General features: G+C 39.6%; 1 protein-coding gene across 1 annotated transcript in view; it reads right to left on the bottom strand.

Moving 5' to 3' along the window:
• Positions 1–22,982, bottom strand: part of Rh50 (Rhesus blood group-associated glycoprotein Rh50) — a 186,619-nt gene that overhangs the window by 136,144 nt on the left and 27,493 nt on the right. Inside the window, exon 2 of the mRNA XM_071584737.1 lies at positions 12,516–12,892. Coding sequence (XP_071440838.1) covers positions 12,516–12,690 — 175 coding nt within the window. The 5' untranslated portion in view covers positions 12,691–12,892. The remainder of the gene's footprint in view (positions 1–12,515; positions 12,893–22,982) is intronic.

Genomic DNA, 22,982 nt, shown 5'->3' with positions numbered 1-22,982 from the left:
ATGTCGAACGCTTTTATGCGAGAAGCGTTAAAGAGCTCGCCCCTGAACCTCTCCCTAAATTTTCTGTCGTGCCGCTCAATTTTCAAGTTATTTCAATTAGGCGTCGCAATTAGCGCACGCGAGGCGGCTCGGTGTGGCTGTCTCTCAAGGTCTACTAAGAATAAGACCCGGGCGAGGGGGTCCCGTGGGCTCGTTTATCGAGTATGGCTCAGCGTTGATAAAAAGGAGTCGGGGCGAAAGCGAAGCAGCTTATCTTCGAAAGACAGTGGCGGAGGTTGGTTTCCGACGGCTGCGTATCGTTCTTAAGTGATATGCGGAGAAAAAAGAAGACTTTTCAGCTTTTTTCTTCAGCGACCTTTGCATGTTTCTTCTCACAAGGTCAAACGAATCCTTATCGCGAAATTAAGTAATACGTTTTGCAAAAGTTTTGGCATTTAGACTTTTAACAGACTCCTTTGAAACGAAAGCGACAACATTTCAAGAAATGCAAAGATTTACCCAATTAATTTTTAGATTAAATAAAGTCTTCACATTTATTTTTAAAATAGGTTCCTCCTCTCTCGAAGTCCAACAAGTCCCAATAATACTAAACGATACAATTGTGGAATGTCTTATATTAAATTGCTCACATGCGTATTTTGTCCATTTAAGAGTTGACTTCTTTAGTTTTTCGTACCTTTCTCTTTATGCGACAAATGTCCGACGATGAAACAAACGTCACGGCCGGTGATGGAGATTTTACCGGAGCTCAGAATCCAATTATCTCGCGCACACTTCAATATCGTATGTTGTTCCATTGAAAATAAAATAAAAACGGCAATGAACACGTTTGATCATTCTATTAATTTTTTGATCGAAACAAAGAAAAAATACGCCATCTATAAAATACAATATCGGCTTTCTTTAAAAACCTCAACAGATGAAAGTTATGAAATGTCCGAGGTTTTCTATCGATTTACTAAGATAACTATAGCAATAAATCAAACCACAAAAATTGGAGACACGAGGTGTTCAAGGCGGTTTCGAACATAAAATTGTTTCGATGACTTCTGACTCAAGATAATAATTTTGAAGGGCCACGTAAATATTTCTATTCTACAGGAATGGGCAAAAATGCCTAAACAAAAATTAACCTTAAAAACATATGTGGAAACAGCTAAAGCGTCCAAGCATATGATCCCATTGTAACTAATAGACTGTTTTCCTGTTCTCTCATCTTGTAATTTGCTGTTCTGTACTCCTGATTGCATCACATAACATGAAATCGACTATAAGGAGTTTCCCCGCCGTCTCAGAGTCCGTGCCAAACACAGCATTCCCTGATAACGGTTATATCTCTCTAGCGCTCAACTTTGGCACATTGTCGCCCCTGTGCCAATCCTAGCATTCATTCCAACCTCGCTTCCAATATTCTAAAGAAGCTGAGACTCGTGAAGTGAAAGGACTGCGTTGACCACCACCAGCGTTGAATGTGCACACACCCCAAAAAGTACGCATATGCGGTTTACTTTCACCGGTGTGCTCATATAATTATTTAACTTCATATACATCTACATAATACCGCAAGCAAGCGCAAGAGCATGTGGCGGGGTGGGTGTGCTAGGTCACGACCCATGCATGCAAACTCCTTGAATTCCTTTGACTTTAATTACAAAATATATTTAAATGCAAGGATGTTGGGTTGAACATTCGAAGTCTACATACGATTACCAATGACAGAAGGAATATTTTTTTAAATAAAAAGTTACTCCTATCCTTTCCCTTTGTTTTAAATTCAATACGTGATATTTTAATTAATGTTCTTCCACTGAAAGATAAAGCGTGTAAGCGAAAAGAAATATTAATACGTTTTTTTAGACCTCCTGCTGAGATTAAATGTTTTATCGATGTTATGGTCGTTCGATCGACTTAGCCACAAACGTTTGGGGGAAGGGAGAGGTAAAATGAAAGAGAGGGGATGAGGGGAAGAGAGAGATAGAGATGGAGTGATTGTGAGATGGGAAAGGGGGATGAAGGGGGAGAGGAGGAAGGTTCGTGGCTTTAGGTCTTCCCTTTGACGGTCGCTTGTGTTTATTTTCTCACGGTTCTGCCTGGACTTGGTCCAGAGCTGGACCTTTTCCCTCCCCCCATCCCCGCAGACGAGAGAGAGAGAGCTTGCGGTGTGCGAGTTGGCAATGCCAAAGAAGGCTGGCCTTTGTCGGAAGCACAGCGGGACGGGGATGACCGCGCACTCACAACGAGGGGGGTGGGTGATCCATAGACCACCACCGACGTGACCAGAAACATCGAAGAATTAGCCCCCGATGGTCTGAAACCACAGATTTCTCTCCTGGAAAATTCGGTGGCAGGAAAATATGCCATAAAAAATGTAATTCACTGATTAATTTTTCAATCGATTCGGGAATCCTAACTGCAGAACGATTTGAATTTGACCGATTAGGATAGGATGAATGTGTTTATACCACTAGTTTTCTGTTTATATTACAAGAAAAAAAGAAAGAAAATGATGCTTTGAAAATTATAGATATTTGGGAAAGCACCTTTCCCCAGTATTACAACTAGTCTCCAAGGGCGATTCAGAGTCGCTTTCGACATTCCATTCCACGGCCTCAGAATTTTCCGAATGAGTTCGATTACTTCAATCGAATCATTCGGATCGGCAAACGTAAACTGAGAAAATTTTATCTCCTGTCTGGTTAGAGCTATCAATAATTTGTTTAATATTTAATGATATTTTTCTTAATCACTGATAATTAGTTAATACTTAGGGATGTAATGAATCCTTAGGCTTGCACGACGTCTATCTAATAATGGATCCATGCTGCTTCAGGCATTATTTTCCGAGACTCATATAAGATAAGCGGTAGAAATAATGAAGAATTCAAACAATTTCAACCGTGAGGACCGCTACACCTAGACTTTCACATGGAAAAGGGTGAATCCTATTCGTCGCCAAGAAAGAGCCAATCAGAGAGCTCCCGGCTAGTCAGCATCTCCCATATGTAGCGGCCGAATCGCGGCAACCGCAACCCTTTTCCGTCGTGTTTCTAATGTTATTTTCCACCCCGAAGAAGAATTAATCCTAAAAATCCTATTATTGTTTTATTAAGATTTCCATTAGATTTTATGAATCCCTTGTATCTTGTCTATCTTTCTTTACGGAAATAAAAACCTTTTAAACTGAACTGAACAACGCAGATCACTTCGACCGGAAGACACCTCCCGGATTGGGGGCGAAACACTTGTCCATCAACTCACCTACGCGACGGCAATTCCCGGAAGCAGCATGGCTCCATCATTTAGGGATGTAGTTTTGTCTAGGTCGTTGAGGAAGGGGAGAAGCATAGGTTGTAGAATTTATAGGTGTGGTTGTTGAGGAGAATGGAAAAAGTGAAATGGGTGGCAAGGAAAACAAAAGATTGGCGGAGGAGGAGCGGGGGTTGTTGGAGCTATTCAAAGGGGACAGGTCTGTCTGCGATAAGAGGGAGAACGTGGGAGAGTGAGGGGTAGTAAGTGGAAAAGATTCGAAATGTTGGAAGGAATGATGGAGGAAGCACGAAGCATGTGGAGTTGAAGAATGGCAGCCTCAAAGCGTTGGGTGTAACAACGTTTAGGGTTTTTATGTGAGTCTAAGAACTGCAGGATAGGTTAATGCCTATCAAAATCATAAATTGACCAGTGCACTACGTTAATATGGATTTCGAAGGTGTAACCAAAGCAGAAATGATGTTATGAATGTGCATACCAAGTACCCCCTCCAAGCTTCATTATTCTGACATTGACTCGATAAAAATCAATAAATTACGATTCCACTCCTTCATATTGAGATTTACGAAGATACTTGGTGATGTGCCTTCAGTGCGCTATTTCGAATCCAACTTCAACGACCCATCTGATTCGCGATCACGGACAGAATTGATGACGGGCTTCATAGTTATCATTGTTGACGCCATTCTTCACTTTTCAATTTAAGTCGGCTTTTTTGTAACCGATCAACTACGTAATTGTGTCAAGAGAGCGCAATTTACCGCAATATTACAGTCTCTTTTTCTCTTACTCAAGAGAGTTGCTCTGAGGCGCGATTGGGGAAACAGGAATAATTCTAGATTTAGTATGATCTCATTCTAAATTAGGTTTACAACTGATACATTCACTCTGTTTCTTTGGTCGAATGCAAGTTGTAATAGTCAGTCATTATCAACTAAGTTCTCAACTGAATTGCTTCAGTCGACTTTCTGATATAATACTTATTTTATCAGAAATAAGGTTTTATAATGCGCATACAATTTTAATTAAAAATTTCGCCATGAAAATTCTTGGCCACGGTTTATTTATTTAGCACTCCTGGGAAGCTGGACAATATTTTTGGAAAAATTCCTTTTTATAGTAGTCAACGAAGATACATTTTTGTTCTCTGTGAGCCATCAGGCTTTTCTGCAGCTCTATTCTAATTTCATTTTCTATTTTTTTTAAATTTATAATTTAGTATTAATTGATTAAAGCCTCCTTGGAACGGAGCATCAATTAAACTTAACGACTATTGATCGTTTTAAACTCATCACAGTACTGTTTCCTGTACGTCGACGTTCTGAAAGAAATAAGGAAGCTAGTTATCTACATTTTAAAATACTCACTAAGGCAAAAATTTCACCAGTGAAATGGTTGCGAAAAAATTATCGCTGACCATTCATATTTATTATAATATTACTTCAAGTGTCAAATTCACGTGATGTGACTTTTGAACAAAAAATTCAATTCACTTAGCATTAATGAGAAATTAATCTTTGAGAAATAATCTAAATCACCTTGGCTAACGAACGAAAACGTTAATAAATTATCAATTTTACCTTGTTTTATTTAACCATAAATTCAGTTTTTAATGACTAAGTTCTTCTACCGATCAATCACTTGATTAAAATGCCACTACATTCTTTCGTAGTTATTATGTATATCACTTTACAAATCCGCGAAAACAATCCGACGATGAAGTATTATTCAAACCAATCAGGTAGCTCGTAAATTATGTATCCGAAATCACAAGTGCAATCCATCCAAAAGGTTTTTTTGCTCGTTCCATGCTTTGCCCCCAATACTACGCCCGAGCAATTCTGAAATCCGCTGGCGGATTAAATCCAAAACCCTGAGCATTGATTCCTCCAACTACTCATCTACATGATATACGAATCTTAATGATGTATATGCGATAGAGGGTAATGCTATGATTTGCGGAAAGTACGATGCAAATCAACACGAAGGCATGTACATATTTGAATGATGAACACTTTGTGTCATAATACGATTCCATGGAGTTTCTACACTCCGGGCTCAATCCCATAATTCCATTTTGTAGGCTGTAGCTTGGTGAATGCATTTTCGTATCCTAGTTAAATTACCATATCGTCAAAATCATCATCCCGATCAACCTCTTTTCATCATCCCCTTGTTTCAATGAGCCAGTTTTTAACTTCATCAATTCCCTTCTCCTTGAGAATGTTTCTTCACTTGAAGCATATGCTTATATTTCTTATGTCCGTACTACTTTGAGAATTTTAGTCCAAAACACTTCCGAGATAAGTGAACTATTACACCTGCTCTAGACATTGAACTCATAGTTAAGCATTTAACTTAGCCTTCTTCTTTCTCGAAAACCTGATAACCCTTGATGAAGTTCTCTCGGGTCTTCCACCGGGTCAGGGGTTCCATCAAGACCCAAGAGAACTTCATCAAGAGGGTACGCCGGGAAAGCACCAAATCTTACTTCTGATAACCCTTGTTTTGTTTACATTTGTTCTCATCCCATACCTATTGCACTGACTTTCCAAATGCACTCAGCAGAGCTTGCAACCCCTTGACTGACACAAACTTAAGCTTAGCCGTCCGTAAATTTGACTATGTGTTCTCCACCGAATTTTAATTCTATCTCCAGTTATTCCGTCCTCTTCTTTAAACTCTAAGTTTTTAACCTGTTTTAAAAATTTCCTCCCCATAAAAGTTGAAAAGCACAGGTGTCACCCCTGTCTTACTCCTCTTCCTCAAACTGCCCATCCCGACTCTCCATTCGACCCTCGCAGAAGGGGCAGTCAGGCAGCGCTTGCGGGTGGTTAAGTTTCATTTTCCTCCTATTTACTCCTATTTCCTCAAATATATTAATTAATTGTACCCAATTCACACCATCAAAAGTCGTCTCTAAATATACGAGGCGAACAAATATATCCAAATTTTATTCTATCTTCCTGTCTATTAGTGACCTCGCCACTGCTATGGTATCACGCCTGACTCGCCACATCGTGGACCCTAACTGATCATCCCCTGAGCAATCATTTGCCCCCTTTCATCCACTTATTCATTATACTGAGAACCACTTCATCTACGTGCAAAATCAAAATTATTGCTCTGTAGTAATCACATATTGGTCTCTTTCCCTTTTTTAGAATGAGAACAAACACTGATCTAATGAAATCCTTTGGAAAAATTCCTCCATTATAAATGCTGCGAATTGGTCCACAAAAGCTACTCCTTCTATGGTTGGGCAACGAGATTTGCATCACTCCCCACGGTCTTATTTTATTTCAATTTCCTTTTTGCTATTTCTATCTCGCATTCAATTATGCTAGGATCTAAGATATCGCCACCTACGTCATATTTATTCTTTTTATGCATCCTAAACATCAAATCCTGGCATCAAAGAAAGATAAAAAGAATACATATAGGATCTGTATGGTGGAGACATTATGGTATGGAGCTCAGACATAGGTTTAAGCCTTACGTCGCGTCTTTACCATATGAATCTTTTATGTATTCTTTCCATCTTTATTTGACCTTTTCTGGTTCAACTAATAATTCTCCTGACTTATCTATGATTGTTTCCACTTCCTACTTCCTGACCAATCTTTCACCTGTCTATACAGGGCACCAACTCCGTCCTTCCTTTAAAACCATAGCATATCCTAGCACTGCTCCTTCCACCACTCTTCTTTGGCTCCATCAATGTCCCATATCAGTTCATTGTTTACTTCTTTCTAGTTTCATCTACCTTATACTGAGTACATATTCTTTCATTTTCTTTTATTGTCTAACTTCCTAATTATTTTATTTGCTATTGCTGTTTTCTTGTCCTTTTCCTATACACATAGTCCTAATACAGTCTTACCGATATCTCTCCGATTCCCTGACCTTTTTCCACGAGTTAGCTGTTGCGCTTGCCCTATTGTTTAAATCAGGTGTTCATTAAAACTAAACTTTATCGCCTACAGAACTCATTTAGACTATATTTCTCACTACGGTAATTCCTTGTTTCTAAATATCAGTGCCCTACTTCACTCCCATCTCTCCCTTCTCCTAACGTCGCGTTCTGGTCCCGATTACTATCGAATGTTTCCTTCATGGAACACCAGTCATTATTTATATTCTCTCACTCGCTTGGTCTATGTTTACTAAGCTTCATTCTGACTTATTATTCAATATTAATGCCACCACTTGCTAAATTTCCTATCCCTTTATGTATATTACTCCATATCTATCACTCTAGTAATTCTCGATATCCTTCCATATCACCCCATATCACCTTGTACAGCCCCAAAATATCTCGTATATTTCCTCTCGCTTTGTATTTTCCAATTTCCCTGTTCTCAACTTCGTCCAAACATTCAAAGTTCCTATTGCAACTTTTTGGTTCTCTTCTGTGTATTTTGTGCTGCTGCTGTCCATTTCGCTTTGCAAGGATTTCGTGAGACGACGACCGTGGAAGCTCTGCCTCTCCAATTGCCATGCAAGCCACATGACCCAGTGTGTCGAGCCCCGTAGTTACCAGGACTCATAGTCTGTTCCCTGTTCATCATTATTTCGTGAAATAATAGATTGAGGTGGTTTTCCATTGCCTTACTCAATTCTTTACGTTTTTCAAACTCAAAAACTTACTTCAAATTGCCTCCCCACTGGGGTCTGACGCCTTAGTGGCCGCCTCACTCAGGAATAGACGTTTCGAAGATTATCTTTCGACTAACTCTTACCCTTTGACCTATCTGGAAAATGTGACTCTACCAGGAGCAATTGCCATTGCCCCGTCAACGCAGCTCTAGTTGCCATCAGATCACACAAGCCCTTTCACTACGTCAAAGTCCATGGGGAGGAAGTCATTAGTGAAATTCATCACATATTCAATTGTAAATGTAATTTTAATTAAATGAAACTTTAGGTCCAATTTTCTAAAAAAATAAATCTTAAGCCCAGTTCTGGAAGTTTTCAGGCCAGCCCTCTTAGGAATCCAAGAAAAGACGCGATTCCTGTTGCTAACACGAATAATTGGAGCCGCTTTGGAAGCACCGTTGTTTGCGAACCGTTCTACTTCGAGAAAAAGATGCTGTTAATCATTGACAGGCCGTGAAAACGATGGCGTTTATAAAAGTAATACCGGCGATACAGTACCTTCATTTCCCTGATACAGCACCTTCATTTTTAAGAGAAATCAAGGAATTCGAAAGGGTGATCCGAGTACTGTATTTATTTTTTCCAGTTATGACGCTTAAATGGTAGGAGTTAATAGCGCAGATTGTAAATATTCGTGCTCCAGGGCTGTCCTTGAATTTATCCTGTAGTATTTGGGAGTCCTTTTTTTCACGGATGCTTGTAGTTGCATTGGACTTGAGTAGGACGCAGAGAGCAGTTCAGAGGGAAAAATATTTGGACATACGGAAGAGTTTTAAATGACATGAAGAGCTTTTAGCGTCAATCATCTAAGAAGAAATCCTTGGATAAGTGGATGAAGATGGCTGTCAATTCCGAATGATTAAGAGGTTACTGAACTACTAAGGCCGCAGTGAGGGACGTGGCCTGTGCACAGTGAAAGAACAAGTAGGGATATAGTACGCCACATGACGCAGGGGAAAATGTAATTCGAAAAACTGTGGAAGAAGAAATAGATAAGCTGGAATGAGAACGGCAAAAAGTATTACAAAGATAAAAGCAAGTCCAATGATAATGAAATAAAATACCATATCACAGGATTAATATAAGACGATGCGTGGATATCTGCTAGACCAGTGATTTCCATTAACCCCTTTAGAAGACTGGTGATCCACGGCTTGTGTCATTATTTATTCGCAGGACCTAATGCATTAAGTACACGAAAGGTTTACTGAGTGATTTGATCTTTCAGGCTAACACTGAGAGACTGCGGCAACCTCCCGAGCGCTAATTTATGCGCTCACTCTACGAGAACGCTTCGTGTCCCTCGAGGGCAGCGATGAAATGGAATGGAAGGGCGTCGGCGGCGTCAAGCACAGCGGATCGAGCTAAAACGGACCAAGATGGGAATGCATACATAATATAGAGTGCTCGAAGAAGGCACATGGAAACAAAACACGAAGATGTCCCTGAGGAACTGCAAATTAACGATCGAAGGACTTTAGAAAAGTCGACCGGAGAAGAATATGGTATTTTGAATCCTGATGATGGAGGCGAATATTAGATACCTAATAGAAATATCAAATAAGATAGAGGAATTATAAAAGATAAAAAGTGGAGAGAGTCGTGTGGAGAAGTGGGTACATGGAAAACAGGGTCCAAGAAGATTGGGCAAGGGTTGAAACAAGATGGGACACTATTTATTAGACTATAAAAGGGAGTTACCTTTACAATAAGCAGTGACAAATACGAGGGACAAATAAAGCGGAAATTAAGGTGGAAAACCTATAAATGGGTGAGAAGAAGTTAGTAGCGAGGGATGGCGAAGAATTGAAGTCAGTATCCCGAGTGAATGGCTACTGATGGCTCAGAATGTGAAGAAAGCGGAATATATTGTGGAAACGGAATAGATCGCTTGTGTCCATCGCCGTATTGGACACAATCGAGTCGGCTGGCCGCTTTACCCTAAGTGTGGGTGCAAAGGCTGTGATATTGGTTAATGGAGACCGAGTAATAAATTGAGATATTCTCTCACTGAGTGTAGCAAACGGAACTTGTTTCGCCCGTCAGGACTTCAACCATTGCAAGCGGGGACCACATCTTAAGCGGGGACCTACATCTCTTTTCCATCGGCAAATGACTTCCATTTATTTAGACGATTCTCTTTTGCTAATTTCAAAGTTCAGAATCGTATTTTCTTATAATTTTATGGTCATCTGCGTAATAAGTTAAAAAGAGTGATTTTAAGCCAAAGTAAGGTACATATCTTTTACCGTAAGATAGTCATTTCCGTGCATCGTAAAGATTGCGTTCCCGAGTGTAACGCTTGTATTTTCAGCGAAACGCTTGCATTTTCCTGTCGCATGGTCACTCAATATGTACTCGCTGTTCACAGAACTTTTGTTTTCGCGGAACTATTATACGAAATGCCACTTTATTGCTAAAATGAAATTTGAAACAAAGAGAAAACACATGGAAAAGGTTCACAATCGTGAAAAAATGACAAATACGACGCCTCAGCACCAAAAGGACGCGCTAATGTAATTAGTTCTTTCCTTCGAGCCTTTTCTTTTCCGAATTACGATTCTAACGAACGCAAGATGTTAGACCGACCGCGAAAGCGAATGGGTTGGATTCATTGTGACTCTAATGACTCAGGACAACAACTGCCAAACACTCGACGATTTTGTTTCCTATGAACAACACTTTCAAAATTCAAAGCCATGAAGTACCATCGATAGTGACCGAAAGCTGTGAACGGAACGTGACCATACAAAAGAGAACCACAGCAGCCAGCAGGAGGCTTCACAAATATTTAGTCTCTCCGCTATCTGGTGAGAGATGTTGCATTCGGGAGACATTTTAATTCACCAAAACTCTGCATTTTGCAAGGAATGCATCCACACTAGTGGTTACTGTATTGCATTACACAGGATAACTTCAATAGATAAAAAACTAAGCTAAATATCAGAAATTGCGGAAGAACGTATTTAAAACGTGCCTTACATCATTAAATCAGTTAGGCTTTCGGATGATCAAACTTTGGTTAGACAGTCATCCAAGGGGTTACAGTCATCGCTGAGCGCATTAGAAAATCAGTGTGATAGGTATTGGGAGCGACTTCATGTAAACAAGGCAAAGGTTATGAGGTTTTCGAGGAAGAAGTATAAGTTAAACCTTATAATAAGAGGGCAAAAATTGGAGTAGGTTGTGCAGTTTCCCTATCTCGAAAGTATTTTGTGCCAAGATGGACAAATTAGTGGGGGAATATAAAGAAGAATTGCGTTTGGCAAATAAGTTTTCACGAGGGATATTGAAGACAGGGACGTTGGATAACGATTTTCAGGTAGTTTCACTTATTCTTTGGCAAAATCCATTTGCATGAGGTCGTCAAAAAGGTAATTAAGAAAACACAAGTGAAAACTCTGTTATGGATCGCGGTTTTGTACAGCGCGGAAATATAGTCGTGGAAGTCAAGATGATAGGGGGACGCTGGGAGGGTTCTGGGATGTAGATGTGGGGAGGGATGGAAAGGGTGAAACGAATAAAAATAAGGAAGTGCCCGGCATGGTGGAGAAGAGGGGTAAAATTGGTTTATTGTTAGAAATCTAAAAGAGGTAGAAAATATGGATAAAAATTATTTTGATTGGTAATAGGATTTTGAAGACTGTGATAGAGGGGAGAATGGTAGGCAAACGCGAAAGGGGAGGAAAAGGATAGGTATGAAGGGAGGTAAAAAGTGTTCGGAATTGAAGAAAAGTTTGTTGTAGTGAGGAATGTCAAAGAGTACAGTTTGTTTTCGTTCAAAACCTATCTTAAACGGTAAACTATCCAATAATAATGATAAAAACTCAATGCCTGATATTTAATCTCATATCTTAGAGAATTTTTTTCCAATCGTAGAGTAAGGAACATTCGTCAAAGAGCACTAAAGATACTGAATGATACAATGCTTATTTATTTAAAAAATTATAAACGAAATTAATGTTTCAAGAGGCTTGTGCTAAGTGGACATTTTTCCTAATTCGTATTAAGCTCTTGCTATTTTGAAATATTTGATTTATACATCAGTAAAAGTAATTGCATGTAGGCAAATTGCATGTAAGCATGTTGTTTGACCTCTATCCTACCTACAAGTACATAAATTTATCCTTAATAGCTAATAGGAAATAAGGAATTAGACTGTTGAGTATCGGTAATACATGACGAAATGAAAATTGTTTTCAAATCTAAATCGGTGATCATCACGGGCAGTGATTTTCACATGAAATCGCTCATAAATAATTTCCATTGCTTTTAAAAAAATTGCGCGGATTCAATGAAGTCCACAAACCACTTCTAACAAACGCATATTTGACAGTATAAACTTTTCGTTGCACCATTACGAGAGAATTGGCATTTCTTCTCGGTTATTTATCAATTTTGACATAAAACAAGTTCCTTATTTTCTATGCAGGAACGTGAAATCCGAAAGGTAAACATAGTCAACGGCTCACAATTACCGCTCGAGCCATTATAATTAAGCCAAGCTTGCGAGAGTTCGACATAACTCAGTGGGACACGAAAATAGAAGCAAGGAAAGAGTGAAGGCAGAGAATATTGCGAGTACTCACTCGGATGAATGGTTGTCACCTCGACATCTTGGTCGCCCACTCCGCCCTTGTCGTCGCCCGGGATGGACGAGGCGCTGGATGCGTATCGCGTGTAGAGGGCGAAGAGCAACACGAGCACCAACTGCATCAGCACGTACAAGAGGCTCGTGGCGGGCCACGCGTGCCGGGCGCCCATCCTGGTGCCGCTCGCTCGAAGTCTTCTGCCTCAACGAAGGTGGTGGTGATGCGGGAGAGTTGAGTCTCGGTGCCCGGCTGCTAAGAGCTCCCTCGCTCGAGTCCTCTGTCCCAGTCGTCGCCGGCGGGGAATGTGATGGGAGAGATGGACAGTCTTCTTCTGGACGACACCCGCCTCTCTCCCCTCGCCACCAATTATACGCCTGAAATGGAGTCATCAGCGTTCATTATCACCCCCGGCTTCCAATTGCGTTCTAAGGTTACTTCTCACGTCGGATGAAGAAATGGAGAGGGGGCTGAGGAATTCTGGGGCGCGGAGTGTCAATTCGCCAGAATGCCTGGTAGATGAAGAAGAAACGGCGGCTCGATTGCCGAGGGTAGGGTCGGAAGGATTCGTTCAAGACTTCCCTCGCGGCCGTTAGTACATAATTGGGCGACGAAGTCACTCCGTGGAATCCTACTCGCGGTGAACGGACACGGACAGTTCAATGAGTAAGGTTTCCTACCCTGGTATTTTACCGGTTGGGAAATTATGGCTCAGTTACACTGCTACGCTCCCGACCTTGGGAGCGATTATTTAACTCTTTCTTGAGGAGCTGGAGGAGCTTTGGAACTCAGGAAGATTTTGTACCACTCGACTCGGGAAAAATGTGTGGAATGATGGCAATAAAACCCAGAGAGCTGACATGAAAAGTTTTCGTTAAAATCGTAAAATCGAGTTGAATGTGAAAGAAATTCAGGTAGAGCCATAAAAATATATCAAATTACCAAATATTTTAAATTTGAATGTGTTCATGATAGAACTGAAAATATTATCATTGTAGGGCATCTATGGAGTTCCGTATTTTCCCAGTTTTGGAGAAGAAACTGAAAGTTAATAAGACTTTTGAGGAATAGATTGTTTATTTAGACCAAAGATTCGACGGAAGATGGATCAATTATTCGCAGGCTGCGTTCATATTGAAATAAGTACTATACTGAAGAGGGAAATTATTACACCAGCGAAAGAAAACTCTTGTTTTCCCATTAATTGAGTAAGCGCATACGAATTTTAAACCGGCAAATTTCTTTTACCTCAATTTGAAACTGTGAGGGAAACTTAATTGAAAAGACATCGAGAAAAAATATTTGCTGAAACCACTATTTCATTTAAAATTAAAAGCATAACACTCCTAACACAAGGATTCAGAAAAAATAGCATAAAAGTCAAAAACGTGAGAGTAATCCTTTATTTCTTATTCTTCTCTGAGAAGAAATTTTTAAATTATATAAGTAATTATTTTTGAAAGTTATAATTTCACTCTTTTTGCAGATTTGAAAATATAAGAGTGCGATGGGAGGGAAAAGTGAGCCCAAAATATTTGATAAAATTCTCTAATATTAACTGCAGAATAGTTGAACGAACTGTCAAGATTGCGGTTTTAGGTAATTATAACGAAAAATTAAGTTACATTAAAAAAAATAAACTTCATTATCTAGTTCAGGGCGTAAGGTCGACGCCAAAAGGAATAACGTACGAGCTGATACACCATGTCATAGTCAAAAACACCCAGTCAGAGAGAAAAGGTCAGTCTACTCGGAATTATAATGTTCCATTTATCGCATGATTTCACACTTATTTGATAAAAATCTAAAAACTAAGTGTTCATAATACACCAATGGCTAGGAAAAACTCCATTCAGAAATAATTATTTCAATGGGCTCAAAATAAATATTGGCAGACGAATTTTCTTTTTTATTTCCAGCCTTCATAAAGAATCTAATTTTGCTCCAGCAGCATTCCGGTGGTGCTGTCAGCAATTCATTTTCTTGTTGGTGTAAACGATTTAGAATGGTTATAGACATTAACCACTGAGCAATCGATTCCTCCTATTTTATGAAACATTAGGGGAATAAACCTCCCCTATGTCCCTAATTAAAAAAATAATTTGTTGGTCATGAATTTTCATACACTTGACATAAATAAATAAAATGCCTCACCAACACTGCCCACGCAAATTTCTTCCTTCAACATTCGTTAGTTTCGGGGCATCTTTTGCCAGGTCATATTGCGCTTGTTGAGTTTTCCCATGATTCACGCAGAAGTGTACCGTGCCCGTGGGCAGGTAATTCCGCAGATGATACATCCCCAGAAAATAAAAAAAATGAAGGAACAACGTCGAGGGACACTGCATCACGGACAAAATTTCCTGCAAAGGTTCCGACACAGTTTACGCGCAATAATTCATATACGGACGTAATACGGTAGTTTTTAAGGGCGGACAATCCAATTTGGTGGAAGGCGAAGGAGGAGGGTGAAAATTCAACAGTTACTGAACACATTAATCGAATAAGACCGCTTCTCCAATTCGCCTTTTCAAACCTCCAAGAAATAGTTCTGAAAATGCCCACGGAATACGATTCGTCATGAGATGAGATGAGAAGCACCAACATTCGTTAATATCACCAATGCTTATATACACACACACATATATATATATATATATATAATATTTATATATATATTATATATAGTATATTATATATATATTATATTTATATATATTATATATATATTATATTTATATATATAATATTTATATATATTATATATATATAATATTTATATATATTATATTTATATATAATATTTATATATTATATATATATAAGCATTGGTTATTTTAATGAATATTGGTGCTAATTTTCCATTAGAAAATTAGCACCAATATTCTTTGGAATTTTTAATAATTTTCTCTGGAATTCTCTTATTGTTCCACGGAGCACAAGTCCTACAAATAAATTTCTATAATTTTGTTATTCTAATTTAAAATTATAATAGTTAATTACTCAAGAGCGATTTGAAAATACCAATTTACTAACGTAAGAAATGAACAAAGTGAATAGTTTCAGGACGATTTTACGAAAAATAACGATTTTATTTCAACAAGTGATATTTTTGTTGGTGTGCCCTTTAAAGGTACTTTAAATTAGCTAATCAGCTCTTTGAGAGCATTAGGATCAACGACAAACAAAAAACACAAGATTCGTACAAAGAAAATTGTTTTTTTTTGTTGTCTCAGGCGTAACTTTATGGAATTTGCATAACATATTGAAATGTAATGAAATAATTGACTTTGTAATTCCTCACACTTTATTTTAAAAACACGTTATTTTTATTTTATTTTAAAAACATTGTGTTTTTAAAATAAAGTGTGTGGAATTACAAAGTCAATTATTTCATTACATTTCAAAGAAAATTGTTGGTTAAGCACATTCTTTTGCATAGCTGTTTTGAAAATAATTGAGATGAGATCACGTTAAAACGAAAGTAGAGTGGTGGAAATTATGGCATATTCATTATTTCATTTTTTAAAATCTGATATTGTACCCAGTTTGAAGTAAATGTTGGCGCAAATGACATTTAAAACAAACAGATATCATTCTAAAAATGGTACCGCTGTAAAATACGCAATTAATAGTCTGGGAAGCAGTTTCAGCATTGTACATTTGATGCCGCACACATGTAACGCCGCAATCGAGGCAGCATCGCGCGGCCACACCGCGAAGAGAAATTAACAGAGAATGGCGTCAATAAAATTCGCGGAGAAACAAAACGAAAAGGCCTCGCGCAAAATCCTTCATTCCCACGAGGGCGGAGGGCTGTTTTTCTCGCCGTCCTCCGAGGCGGGCAAAAACAATGCGAACACGAACATCAATCAACGGACTTTCTGGAACAATTCCATTCGGGAGGAGGAAGCTTTATTTTCGTTTTAATCGCCGTGGCCGCTTCATGCTCCCAGCCTCCTCGGGAGTGGGGGCAAGAACCGCTCCCTCGCTATTTCCTTCGCAAAAGGAGAGGAAGAAAGAATGAATAAAAGAGGAAATAATGACGTAAACAGATATTTGTGGTCAAAGCAGGGTACTGGAGAAGGTGAGTGAGTGAGAGAGAGAGAGAGAGAAATATAAACAATTGCCACCGCAATCGAGGCACCCGGCTCCCCCCCTTCCCACGTCTCGATATTCATTTGTTCCCAGTAATACCGCCACTCAACTCCGCGAACGAATTACCCACCACCGCCGGCGGTATGAATTTCATTGCTCTCGACCGTTTTGTTTTGGTTTTGTAGATGGGGAGGGGGCAGGAGGGTGGGGGAGGGGTCGAAGGGTGGTGGGTGGGTGATAGCGCGTTATAATTCCCACGGAACGGACGTAGTTCAGACCTTGATTGAGCGACTCGGGGAGCGGTTGGTGGGGGTTGGTGGGGCAACGGAGGGTGAGCCGCAGTGTTGGGACCGGTGGAGGGGGGTTGCGCGCGAGGAACACCTAGCCCTCCGCACAGCCCGTGTTATGTGCGTACGTACCGCAGTCATCAATCCATTCTGGACTGTATTTATTCTGCCCTCTCCTCTTCGTCCTGCGCCCCCTTGGTCGCTCCCCGGCGAGATGAAGGGAATCTCCACGCTCAATCGCACCGTGATTAAGATCTGACAACAAATCGGCTCGGATGGACTTTAGAGCGGTAAAGGCAGAGTAGAAAGAGTGTCCATTAAGGAATTTGGTTCGTTCTAATAAGATCTACTGGACTGTATCGAAAACTGGTAAGAAGCAGAAGTAAATCTGTCAGACATAAAGAGGTCAAGGGGATTATAAGTATTGGAAAGGTTACCGGAACGTTCCGAGTTCATTTGCCATAATCAGGAAATTGTTCGGATCCCTCAGCAAATCTTAAGTTTGGACCACCTGGTAAAAAAATAGGACAAATCTGGTACCGACAGGTTTAAAAAAATATTTATTCCCCGTTTGAACCATAAAAATACCATGGTTCACTGCCCCAACAATTTTAATTGAAAAATCTTATTTCTATATTCCACCGACTATTTTGAGCAGAAATCACATTTTTTCTCAATTGCATGAGAAAGGGAGCTGTCCCAGGGCCCCATAAAAAAGGAAATGAAAAAGGCAGCGGGTCAACCGATTGCACTTGCGGGACTCTTTCACTCATCCACGTGTCCCAACCCTTTCGCACTCCCGACCCCCCCCCCCCCGATCCACGTCACTGTTTGTCAGAAATATTCATCTCTGCACGTAGCAAATCCAACCTGCCGCTTTACCCTTTCTCCCCCCCCCCCCACGCGCATAACCCCAATGCTATCGCAACTGCTTTACGAGCTGCAGCAAAAGAGCTCAAAAACCGACACTGCCAACTGGACAGTTAACCTCCGTTACTTACGCTCACTGGAGTACGAAAGTTGCCGAATTCATTCGTGTCCGCGTTTGCCCGTGCCGCACTCAACACGAGCTGAGTCATTCTCTCTCCTGAGCTGGTCGCAAAATGTGGGCTTCCCCTCTCTTCAAATAATTTATTGTCACATCTTCATGCACTTACTTCGAGAAACTAATAAATGAAATTATCGCACTTCTTCTCAACAAAGGGCCTCATGCATGATTATGATCCGTGATCCTAAGAACAGAGCTGTTTTATCAGATGACCGTAACCCTATACAACGACAGTGCGACACTTGGCAATTAGAATTAAACTTAAAGTTTAGTCATAAATTTTTGGAAAAAGAGCAAATCCCTCCCGAACGCCAACTGCATTGGGAACACCGAAATCGAATGCGTAGACTCAAGCAAATACCTAGGCGTTACCATCACTCACGATCTCTCCCGAGTGAAACACATACGGGCAATATGTGGACAAGGTAAAAAAATTAAGATTTTTTAGAAGGGTGCTTGGTCAATGTGATGAAAAGGTCAAAGAGAAATGTTATCTTTCGCTGGTTAGGCCTCCTTTAGAATATGCTGCAAGTATATGGGATACTCACGAAGTTGGATTAATTGCCGAATCGGATCGCGTGCAGCGTAGGGGTGCTGGATTTTTAAAACGTTGTTATGATAAACTTAGTAGCGTATCCCTAATATTAGAACAGCTGGGCTGGAAATCACACACGCATCGAAAGTTAAATTACAGATTGAAGCTCTTGCATAAATTGGAAGGACGTCTCTTTAGTGATATTGAAAATGTATTATTATCCATCGTGCTGAGGTGGGAGAGATCATGTTAGCAAAATTAGAGAGATTAAGTGTAGAACAGATAGATTTAAGTAAGATCTGGTGCTTTCCCGGCGTATTTGCTTGATCAAGTTTTCTCGGGTCTTCCACCGGGTCTGAGGTTCAGTATTGGCCAACCTTAAAACGGTTGGCCCATTAATTACAGTTTTCCATTCACACAGAAAAGGATGGCGCAATAAGTTCCTGTCCCACTCGGCTCACGTAATGGTGAATGGCCAGCATCGGCAAAGCTCAAATGAAACGCATACATTGCAGAAGGATAAAGAAAGGCTCAGGGGTTTAAGCCAGACTGCTAAGTTATATGTAAATATTTTAAAGAAAAAGTTAACCCGTGATTAAAGTTTTAACATAATAAAGAAAATATAGTGACAATTTTCCCCTAGATAAGTGTAATAGTACGACTGGGTTCCAAAGTATTACACACATTATCTTCAGGTTGTACATGTGCTATTGAACTTATCTAGTGGAAAATTGTTACTATATTTTCTTTATTATGTTCAAATTCCACCACATCACGCTTGACATCACTCAATTTGTTCAAGATTAAACGGTCTAAATGTATTTAATGAACTTATTAGTGATCATTTTTTTCTCAATTCATGATCATCATCAATATCAATGATTATTTTCAAATTTTTTTCTCAATTTTAGTCTACTACTCTGGCCATCCTGGTCCAAAACTGCTCAAAGATATCCTATCCGTCAGACCTTTCTCTCCAATCTACTCCTATTTTCTGTAATTTATTTGTTAATTCAAACCAATTGAATCTATGAAACGCCTTATCGGAATCTACGAGACAAACAAACATAACCTTTTCAGAGTGTAAAAATCATTCGCCTTGACATTGTATTCTATGTTTATCTCTTTTAACTACCCCATAACTGCTATGACATCTCGTGGGCCTTTACCCTCTTTGAACTCAAATTTATAATCATCTAAGTACTCTCTTTGCCTTGCTCTCCATCCACTTATTGATGATCCTGAGAACCACTTTAGCTGCGTGGGAAATCAGACTTATCGTTCTGTAGTCCTCACATATTGCTTCCTTTCCTTTTTATTGAATAGGAACTAATACTGATCTGACCAAGTCTTCCGACTGAATTCCTCCCTCAAAAATGCTACAAATTAGTTCATAAAAACTCTTCCTCCCACCTTTTCCTATAACTTTGAGAATTTCCCAAGGAGATATGTCAACCCTCACAGCCTACTGTTATTTCAACATCCTTAATACCCTTTCTATCTAGCCATCGAGTTTATCTATGCCCTCTCATCTACCCCTTAATCTTAGGGGTTAGGTTGTAGAAGACACTCCATAGTCTCAATCTCGCCCCAAAATAAAGATGACTCTCTATCTATATATCTATCCATCTACTTCAATCTTTCTTTATGTCTTATTTAGCTGGTATAATTTCTTTACCACACAGTTCCTCTACACATATATTCCTTCTACCTCCCTTGATTCATCTCTAGTTCAACTAATATTTTTCCTGACTTATTTCTAATGGTTAACACAGATCTTCCCTTTTTTCTTCCCTATACCGTTTTAACCTTCTTGTATAGCGCACCAATTTCACTCTCCCTCTGCAAACTTTCTATATTCTTGCACTGCGTTTTTCACCAAGCTTCTTTTACTCCATTTATTACCCTTTTCAGTATATCATTCAACTCTTTATACTTCCTTCAACCAAAATGAGTATTAAATCCTTCCATTTCTTTCTCTCATCTATCTTTTTAATCGTCTCGTCCGCTATCCATAAAAAATCCTAGTGTATTAATCAACAATAAAACGACTGTCAAATATTCAGAGAAAAGAAAGAAAAGAAAAACACCTTTGCGAAACGGGTAATAATTTTGTGTGTGATATGTCCGGGAGTTGCGCATGCAGATGGAAGACATTAAAGAAAGCACAATGGTGGGACTTTCTAATGAAGCCATTTATTCTCCATTTGATATACCTGTAGGTTTCATCTGCCTGCTTACTTTGTTGCGCTCGAAAAATAATGACATCTTCAACCAAAATGTTTTGAAAATCTCCCTCTAATCTTGAATGCATGTGTATGAATGGGAATGTACAGGTATTCATAATAAAATGGAGTTTTCAAAATGTGTCGTAAATTTTGAGAAAACTGATCTGTTTCTCGCCTAAGAGATTCAATCCATATACTTATCGAATTCAAGCGGCTACCGCCACATTATTATTTTTTTCACACCGTTCTGTTTCTATAACTTCCTTTAATGAAACCTCGCTGCTATGCGCTGCAGAAGATCCAATTTCTTAACAAAACCTACCTCATCGGGGTCCAAAACACCTTCTCATTCTTATTCGTGGACTCATAGGGGAACTATCGGCTACTTATTCTATGCGACCTCCTCAACTTCATTACTCTCTGGTCTTATTGCCTCCGCTTCCATTCTCTTCTATCATCGCTAGCTACTGCACCCCACTCACATCATCATCAGAATTTCAATCCGAAGTTGAAAAGGATCTCCACCCTCCCTCCACTCTTCCCTAGCTAATGATTACTCCTTTGTATGCTCTGAGAGCTTTTCCGTTTAAAATCCATCTCCGCTTGGTTTCCACATTATGCCTTAGATTTCCATTCAGATCCTTTCTTTATGCCATGCTCCTAACAAATTCATTTTGTTTTAAGGTGTGCCCAATACATAAAGCTATTGTTTTCCATATCCTGATGCACATGATCTTTCCCTGCTTAGCTCTTCTGTATACTTCTTCATCTCTTCGTTTCATCTTCAAAAATCCGCCCTAAGAATCCTGTTTCTAGGTCTTCCTTTCTGCTCTGGTCTGCATTTCCAATGGCCCCTGCATCTCATTCATGGGGAGCCAAAAACCTCGCGACAAGTTGCACGCGGTGCTTCCTTGTCCGCGCACTACTTGTCTTCGCTCATCCTCGTGCTCACTCATTCCAACGTCCCTCGCATCACTTCCTCCAATGCCGTCTCGTGTAGACCATCAAGCGGATTACGGATTGGCCAACGCCCTTCCGAATTGGCGGCGGACACCGTTATCTATGATTTTAATGAAATTTACACGAATGCACTTGTTGCATATTTTTTCCATCGGTACGCAGAAAACCTTAATAAACAGTACAGGCAGTCTTCCAAGGCACTTTTATATCTAGAATCAGGCACCGAAGTGTTCCCCTGTAAGCATATCTGCTCACATTTCAATGCAACTCTCCCGGAACTGCTGCAATCGAAGTGTCGCCAAGAGATTTATATACGAGGGTGGTCTGAAAAGTTTCCAACCTCAGAAAATTTCAGAAATAATGTCTTTTATCTTTGTTAGGTACTACACACTGAAGAACTTTTGAGGAGATGATTTAGGGACCACTTAAGCCAGCTAGCAGGAACATAGAGAAACACTTTTAGTACACCAGAGTAATGCAATAATTTACCGTAAATTAGAAACGGTGTCCTTATCTTTGACCATAAAAAGGAAAATAGTGTGGAAAAAGTAATATGCTGGTCTCACCAGATTTAGTGATGACCTTGAGAATTGAAAATGAGCTTCTCCTTTGCCATCTAACGAGTGGAGAAGAGCGGTCGTGCTTTTGAAGGCTTCCTCGAAATTCTGGTGACTCCATGGCATCCTCTCATGTCCCCCGCAGTGTTCCGTATCAATGAGCGATTATTCCACCAATATTCCATCCAGCATCTACCCACGGTCACCGAAGATGGCGGCGCAACAATCGTCGAAAGAAACGTAAGGTTTCACGATGTCACAATGGCGACGTGTCACGCAAATGATCTTTCGGTTAGAGAAGTGCATCATAAATATTAACATATAAGAAGAGATGACGAAGATGTATGGATGTTTCCTCCTCACACGATTAGGGAACATTTGAGGGAAGATGGAGACACCAAGTTTAATGAATATTTTTATTATTTTTATTATGTTTAATGAATATTTTATTATTTATCTTATGGTCATTGGAGTTTTGTTGCGTATTTTATTTATTCATTGGAGTTCAATCGACGAAGATTAAAACACCATTTGATGGAAATCTCTGAGCAAGAAGTAAGTTTTCTCGGATTATCCGTAAATCTAACGATCAGCGTTTGTGTGTAAATCTATGTGTGCATAAGTTCAGTGCACGATGCTCATTGGGATACGATAGTGCAGGGATGGTAACTTAAACAACTCAAAAAGAGCAACCGCACAATTAGGAATTCCGGAGGGGGGATGACGCCGAATCTTACTATTGTTCAATTCATAA

This window comes from Hetaerina americana, unplaced genomic scaffold (assembly GCF_022747635.1).
Source record: "Hetaerina americana unplaced genomic scaffold, ioHetAmer1.1.p SCAF_2, whole genome shotgun sequence".
NCBI lineage: Eukaryota > Metazoa > Arthropoda > Insecta > Odonata > Calopterygidae > Hetaerina > Hetaerina americana.
Note: the sequence above shows the minus strand (reverse complement) of the source record. Positions and strands in the feature narration are given on the sequence as shown.